The sequence below is a fragment of the Seriola lalandi genome, unplaced genomic scaffold (assembly GCF_002814215.2).
Source record: "Seriola lalandi dorsalis isolate HSWRI2012SDOR001 ecotype SW California unplaced genomic scaffold, Sedor1 jcf7180002054842, whole genome shotgun sequence".
NCBI classification, from domain to species: Eukaryota; Metazoa; Chordata; class Actinopteri; order Carangiformes; family Carangidae; genus Seriola; species Seriola lalandi.
This window is the reverse complement of record NW_019525395.1, coordinates 1-8,467: the sequence shown is the minus strand read 5'-3', so window position 1 is coordinate 8,467 and position 8,467 is coordinate 1. Positions and strand designations below refer to the sequence as shown.

At 37.9% G+C, this 8,467-nt stretch overlaps 1 protein-coding gene across 1 annotated transcript; it reads left to right on the top strand.

The window, feature by feature from the left end:
* Positions 1-2,503: 2,503 nt before the first annotated feature.
* On the top strand, positions 2,504-8,259 carry LOC147817923 (uncharacterized; the record flags this gene model as incomplete). Its single annotated transcript, XM_087179459.1, has 15 exons — positions 2,504-2,558; positions 2,680-2,708; positions 3,337-3,480; positions 5,679-5,855; positions 5,987-6,195; positions 6,299-6,393; positions 6,489-6,514; positions 6,675-6,696; positions 6,790-6,817; positions 6,907-6,991; positions 7,121-7,267; positions 7,353-7,564; positions 7,669-7,772; positions 7,866-7,984; positions 8,092-8,259. Coding segments are annotated over exons 1-15 (1,620 nt in total), but the record flags the coding sequence as incomplete, so codon positions are not given.
* Positions 8,260-8,467: the final 208 nt, after the last annotated feature.

Genomic DNA, 8,467 nt, shown 5'->3' with positions numbered 1-8,467 from the left:
ACTAGCAATTTGCTCCAGTTTCACCGGTTGCCGTCTGACTGCAGGTTAGGTATTGGGGTGTTTCCAATACATGACACGTACATCAAAAGGGTGGTGCCATGTTGGAATGCTGACATGTGAATTCACTGTTGATTGCGTCTTTTATTTTTCATGTACCAGTTTCATGGTATTGCCTTCGCATGCTGTTTTAAAGCTGTGTTAAAATAAAATATGCTCTAACATGTACACATAACATAAACAGTAGCATGGGGCTGAATAAGTGTGACATTTGCTACTGTCTTGTGTTTTGTCTTGAAAAAGATACATCTCAGATACAGTGGAAATCTGTTTCTTCTGACACATTTCTCAATCGCATAACTCAGTAATTCAATGATAAATAAGCCTACTGTTTTCAACACTTATATTTTTTTTAGATTTTCCAAGAAATTTTAAATATTTTCTAGCGTCTTAGTGGTTAGCATATTATACAGTCATAAACATGATCATGAGAGCTGCTGCTCACAACTTAGTCCGGAGCCCAGTGGTATTCCCTGCAGTCACACAGGAGGTGAAGGAAGACACTGAAACTCATCACCCTGGTTTTGCCACTGTGCCAAATGAGAGCAGATTTGTTTTTATGGTATGTAGGATTCCTCAGAGCTGTTCGGCAGGCAGAATACATAATTCGGTGAGTTGTATTTCAATGTATGAATCACTAAAGAAATAGCTGAGGCACAATGAAGGGAGGGCAAGGTAAGGGACACTGAATTCAGTTCTTACCTTTCACTTGACAGGTTATTATGAACTTTTGAATTATTTCCTTAAGAGACAATGGGTGTGCCTTCTTTTTGAATGACAGTTTAATCATATGTAAAAAAAACATTAGCGCCCTCGTGTGCTGGTTGAATTATGTGCTGGGATTGAATGTGGGATTTTACAGACTGTAAAGCATTAAGGTACATACCTTCTAATCTGTGCTCATCATCTTAATGATCTTATTCACATCTTATGATCAGTGTTGCAGTACTATACATGTGCACATGTGCACATGTACACAGCTTGTTTATCTGTCCTGTTGTTTGAATATATTAATTAAAAAAACTATTGTCATCATAATAAAAATGATCTACACCAACTAGTCTCATAATTCTTACAAGAGGCTACTTGAGAATTTGCTGACCCTGTTACCTTCATTAGCTAGTCAGTCTAATTTGGAATTTGGCCTCGACCGTACACATTCATGAATGGCATGATCATTAATGAATAAACAAATGTTTTGCCTTCAATATTCATGTACTGCACATCACCTCAAAGCTGGCTCATGGACAAAGTTTAATTCCCTTATGCAGAAAAGTTCAAATGTAAGATTTGCCTAAACAGTGTGCAGAAAATAAATAATAATAATAATAATAATAATAATACATTTTATTTAAAGGCGCCTTTCTTGGCACTCAAGGACACCGTACACAGTTACACAAATTGAGATTAAAAACATATTAAGAATTAATTAACAACAATAAAAATGAAATATAAAAATAAAAACAATACAAAAGTGACAGTAGACAGTAGACTATATAAATAGAGGTAAATGAAAAAAAAGGTTCACCCTTGTACTATGCTTTGTACATTTCAAATCATTCACATGGGTCTTTGGTTTTATTTTACTTTATACTTTGAGCAGGCTCCATTTTTTTTTTTTTGCACTAATGGAAAGGCTTATGGAAATGCTATGGAGGCTAGCTTGGAAAGGGGACAGACTTCAGCATCCATGCTTGGTTGCTAAAAGTTTTGTAAATACCACTATGTGTAGAATTACAAAACTGCATATACATCTGCACCCAAGTGGTAGTATCATAAAAGACAAGGTGTGACTAAGGTATGACTGCACCTTAACCTCACGCAGCACATCAGACTCCTCCTTCAGTGACTAAATGTGATTTCTGTTTGTATGTATTTGTTTTTTTTTATGTGCTCCAACCAGTGTACCTGCTTCACATCTGATCACAAGCCTCACTTTTGTCTGACAGAGCTAAGGAGAGGACAGGTGAGCTCAACTTGTTGTACATCTTCTTATGGTTTATCGTTATTGTCTGACATACTCAATGCAATGTCATTGTTCAGGAGAAAATAATTCTGTCTAAGCAATTCATAAGTGAAATAATTTTAATAGTGTAGATTTGGCTTTAGTTAGATTTTTGTTTTAAACTAAAAGTAAATATTAAAACTTATAAATGTAAAATAGCAAATTAACATAACACAAAAGCTGAAATTGCATGAGGAGATGCATGCTTTCTTTGCCTTAGAGTTGTGTTTGTATTGAAACCTACCCTTAAATTAAATATATGGGACTGCATTTATTTTCTTTCTCATCAAACATGCAAAAATGCCAAGGGATGCCGATTCTGACAATGATTATTTTTCCTTTCTCCTTGTATTCCTCTTATTCCCCTAGACTACCATTTAAATAATCTGAAGATAAAATACGGTAAACAAATGAAAAGGTGAGCCAATCACCATTCTCACAATGGGTGGCCCCAGAACTTCAGCACAAGTTCTGCTTCTCTCAGTTTTCGGGGTTGGTAAGTCGGCCCCTTTTTCATTGCACTGTACCAAAATTCAGACGAGGATGTCCCACTGTTGTGCTGGTTCACATGATGAATATTAAAATTAAAAATGTGTATTTTTCTTTCATTCTCTCAGTATGTCTGACGAGATTAATCTCTGCAATTGTAAGTCTATTTGGTTTTATTCCAGCTTTAAATGTAATAATGAGTTTTTTATGTCTCACTAATACGAAATAGTAAATAAATATTCTTAATACTTTATTCATATTTTGTATTTCAGTCAAATACGACCTCAGGTAAGGAGAAACATTTCTTTACTCATTTTAATCAATTGTTAATTGCCACATTGATTATGTAATCTGGGTGTACTGAGACTGTTAATTCTATGTAATCATTTTGATATTTGTAGGGCCAGATTCACTGACATCTGAAAACGGGTTAGTTTGTTGTTTAACATTTAATGTAACATATTCACACATCAATGTCAACCAGGAATTTAATTTCAATTATAATTTAGTTTAATGTTCAAGAATAAATTTTTCTTTAATTTTTATTTTGTTCTAAAAGCAAAACCAAGGAAACTTGCCAACCAGTAAATCTACAAGATGCCAGCCAAAGAGTAAGTCTTTCCACGTTCACATTAATAGTAAATTCAAAATATCTCATAAACCCAATAATCTGTGAAACTTTTCAGTCACCACCAAGCAATGTTGATCAATGACACCCCCTTGTGTTCAGATGCCAAAGTTAACACATGCCAACTCATCTTTCATTCTGTCTATGTTCTCTCTAGATATCTACTGCAGTGGACACACTAGCAAGGGAGCTATCTTGTAGAAGAGGAAAGAATGGAAGCTTGCCAGAGGACAAGTCCAGGGAGTTAGAGGAAAATCTCAGACAGATTGTGGAGTCGACTTTAAAAGTCTTCTTTGAGCTGGTAAAAAAAAAAAAAATTCTTATGGATTTTCCAACTATTTCCAATTCACTTTAGTATTACTACAGATTGATGAACCACAAAGACCAACTCGGAAACATTCACTTCACTCCTTTGGCAGGGAATACCAAAAAGCAAACATCAGGGAATGTTTGCTATACATTGATTGTGCAAGCTAAACATTTTGTTTGTTTACCTATTTAAGTTCAAAGGCCCAACTTGTAAACAGATACATACTCACATTCATAAGTGGAAAATGTGATTTGGATGGAAATATCCACATTAATATATGTAAAGGAAAAATATAATACACATTTTTTTTCTCACTTATTCATGATTGAAATATAGGCTTATCATATAAGACTTCCTTATATCAGTATTTAAACAACCTTTTAGTAGCATCAGGAAATACTGATAACTTTGGTTAGAGATAGTGTTAGAACCCTTTACAGTGCTATACTAAAATATTTATCAATCAGTTGAGTGATAGCAGGTTCTACTCCAATTCTTTTATGTTTGAAGTGGGGCTACATTATTGTTGAACACCTTTTTAGCTGGAAATTTGTATTAGTTTACAGTAGCTTTTAATAACATTCAAAAAATATTGATATGGCAAATATATAAATGTATATTTTATCAATGGTTGATTGCAACTTTATTTATACTTTTTATAACAGGGTACCAATGAGTCTGGATTGAGTGTTCTGGATATATTTGGCGTCTTGGACAGTCTAAGTCTGGGTAACCACAGTGACTCAAGATTCATCAGACTGTGGTTCTCTCTAAAGATGGCTCCTCTTTTGTCCCATGTCGACAAAAACTTTCTGATACAGCTGAGCAGTCAGAACTTCAGCTGCAGTTCCTTCCAAGAATTGTAAGTGAATTCAATTCAATTTTACTGATTCATGCAGATCCAGTATAACTATTATTAAATTAATTGAGCTGTTGTTACTGTAGCTAAAACAATAAGCATGCTACTAAACACATGCACATGCTTTCACATGGGGCCCTTTTTTTGTCAGTTTTGGTCCTACTGCAAAAAAAAAAAAAAACGGAATTTGCTCATGAGTGTAACTGTAACAGGTGTTGATGGTATAATGGTGTAACCATTAAAAGGTAAAATATCAGAGGTTTTTAAGGGGCAGCAACAATTATGGCTGATAACAGCAATTTTTTCACTCCCTCTATATTGGCAGTTCATTCCCATACATGGCATGCTTGCAGTTGATTTACATTATTTAGAGAAAAAAAAAGAATAACGAAAATGCATTTTCAAGGATTGGGGCTATGGACGATGAACTGGAGACTTCTCAAAAGATGAAGAGGAAACTGATCTATACACACTTCATTCAGCTCTACCTATCAAGAAAGAACTTACCAGGTAAAAAGAAAAGGATATGTGGTAAATGCATTCAAGATGATGAATTATATACTATATAATATGATAAAAATTGATATGAAAAAAAAACTGAAAAAATGTTTACATTAAAATAACATACACAACCAGACGGTGTAGAACTCTATACACATAATTTTTTATTGAATTTTTGTGTTTAATTTGATCAGGACAATGTGTGACATGTAACATACAGGGATCTGAATACTGCTACTTGCAACTACTTTTTTGTCGGTTTTGTTGTTGAACTCTGAAGTCCCACACAACACATTTTGTATTTAATGGTCTCTTAATTCTTCCTGTTTATCTTTACTATGGAATTGGGAGGGAGGGAAGGAACACTTTTGTTTGCACATTTGTTTGTGTCATGAAGGCAAAATGGCAAAAACTGAAAAATGATGAAAAAAAAAGTACATAGGCATTGAAAACTCATGAACATATTATAAAAAGGGTGGTAAAGACTGACCTTGTTGACAATTTTTTTCATTTTTGCTTCACTATTTGACTTGTGACTCTTCTACATTCACAGAACCAGGATGCACCAAACATGTCAATGGAAGTGGAGAATGGTTGCGGAGATACTTTGGAACATTTTCTGTCTTTGCAGATCTTGAGGATCTGAGAAAAATTAACAACAATTTCTCTGCAGTGTGTAAAATATTGTTCTATCGATTTTCTGATATTGTCAGTTTTCATTTCAACAAAATGAAAACTGACACATTAAAGACAGGCAACCATTCATATTTTTTTGTCTGTGAAATTATGGTGCATCAGTCAAAAACAAATTACTTTCATATTCTCACAGAATGAGGTTTTGAGCCAACTCTCACCAAACCAGAAGGCTGAGCTGATCCTGGATCCAGACAGCGGCGCTTTGGACAATGAAACCATCGTAAGGGAGGTGTTGACAAGCTTGACAGAGTCCCGCGATAATGAGCAGCTCAATCAGTTTTTCCAGGCTTTTACAGACATCAACAAGCAGGTGAACGCATAACTTTAAGACTGTCATATTTTCCAGTACAAAACGGTCACCAAGCTTGCTTTCATGGCTCAAATGATTTAAGAAAGGTAAAATGTCCTGTTGCACTGACACACGAATCCTTTCATTTCCAGAGAAACATCACCCTCATCAGAAATCCAGATGTACGAGACACCATCTTGAACCTGACCTTGACAGCCCTTGCTCCTGAACTTAAAGACTTTGAGCCGGAAGACTTTAAGCTGTGGTTCCAGGTCAATTTGGCCACTGTGTTGGCCAGCGTCTCTCCTGGCAGCTTGGTGGTGATCCCCAGCAACATCAGCTGTGCATCCTACGCAGCTATGTAAGAGATATTTCTTTGGTCCAAAGTCAGACACTTTGGGTTTGCATGAGGGCAAACGGTGGCTCCAGACAAGTCACAATGATTTGTGTTTTCTTCCCTCTAGACTCACTGGTCTTCAGCAAAGTTTGAGGTCCCTGCCATTGCACATGTCACAGGGTGTGAGATCAAGCACAGAGTCACTCAAGGAGACATTCACACGTACGTTGACATACTTTTTCTTAAAAGCCGATTACAGCTGCTGTGATGATAGCTTTATTGATGCCATGCCTTCATTTCAATTTTCTCTCAAACAGGTTGCGCATTCACAGATTCCTTATCGGTAAGTACATTTCTATGGGAGTATTATATAGATTTAAAAAAAAAAAACAGTATCTGATCAAACGTTGCACGACACGAGTTGGGCACACAAACTTTTTTAAGGAGGCCACGTTAAGGGGCTTTTGCCACTGGACTAACAGTTATGCTTTGCTTGTCTACAGTGCAAGGAGACCCCGGTTGATGGTAAGTGTGTAAAATACCAGACTCTCCAATTACGATGACAAAATGGCATTCTGAAGGTACAATGTCTGATACTTGAATATCGTCTTTTCACAGAGGACCTCATCTGTGCTGCAGTCAATAGGTGGGTGTATTACAGTTTTGTCTGGTGCTGAGTTTGCATAGGTCTAGTTCTTTTACATGGGCTAATTAAGCTGACATTGTTTTCCTCAGATCACAACTGGAACAAACACTGTCTACTGGCAATTCCTCTGAAGCCCTGTGCAATTTTACCATCACTGCGCATGCCTGTTCGTCGGTAAGATTCTTTTTTGAGTAGCTGTGAATCCTAGAGAAAGATTTGGCTTTTGCTACATCGGCAGCCTGAGACAAATCTCCATAAGATCGGACAGTCTTTGCTTTACTTCTTGTCTGCTTTTTTTCCAAGGCTACACATCTTACACCGAGCAACTTGGTGACACTGATGAAATGCTCACTGGAAAACCAAAGGACATACCCGGTAGAGGTGTGGAAGCTTCTCTTCCAAAGAGCTCCGTCTGCAATAGACAAGGCTCTTGACGCATTCGCCGCCATGGTAAATCCAATCCCACAATTTCACGAAGACTGCGTTTCCCTGTGTGAATTCTGTGTAAAGACCAAAGTTACTTTTCCAATCCTAGGCCCCCAACAACAGCAGCCCATCCTTATCACATGCTCTTGAGGCTCTTGGAGAGGTGAGAATTGCCAACTTCAGCCAGGCAGAGCTGCAGAGTAATGACTTTGTCATGGACTGGTTCCAGACAAAGATCGGCCCGTTTTTGGCCTCTCCGTCCCGCAACTTCCTATTCTGCCTGAGCTCCAAGAACTTCAGCTGCCATACGTACCAGACTGTGTAAGTAAATGTGTGACATATTGCTCCGCTGTGAGCCAGATTGTGGAGGCATCGGCAGTTTTCTACTTGTCTAGATGTATTAAAAGCGCTCTCTCGAATTTTAGCATCCAGACTTTGAGCAGCCAAAGGTCATCCATGGACGGAGAAAGACAGCAAGCTGTCTTCACTCATTTCATCAAACCATTCCTTTCAAGAAATGACTCATCAGGTAAAGGCAGGCACTATGGCTCAGTTTGGTAAAGTCTTGGTCGCATGCAGTGGTAGTACCCTGCCAATGTCTTTGTTTCTGTCTTCTTTGCAGATCCTGGCTGTGTCTCGTCCACCGGAGGTAGTAAAGAGTGGCTCCGGGCAAACCTTGGTGGCTTCTCTGGATTTGCAACCCTGCAGGATTTGCAAGCCCTCAATCCCAACTTCTCCAGCGTGAGTGGCGACTGCAATTGTAGAATTCTTTCCCTCTCAAACCGAAACGTCTTGGCTGTGGTTTTTCAATTACTGCTGTCTGATTGCATATTGATTTCCTCTGCTAGGCCGAATCGTTGTCAGTGCTCACTCCTGCTCAGGTGGCACAGCTAACACTGAGCTCAGGGGCCTCGAATGACACAGACCAAATCGACCGTGTGTTTGAGCGTCTTGAGGAGGGCGATGCTCTGGAAAACGTGGATGAATTCCTGACGCAGCTGGCAGCAAATGGAAAGGTTGGCTACTCTCAACACTGGGGGAAGATGGACAATCCTGGGCTTTTAACCCAGTATAGGCAGTACTTAGATGTCTATCTAAACATCTAGTACAGTTTTAGGGGACTCATTCATGTCAAATATTTTGTGACATCCCCTCTACAGTCCTGTAGTGTGTACTTGCAACATGTTAGCCGTGTAGTGTTTCAATCCTCTCATGTCGTAATTT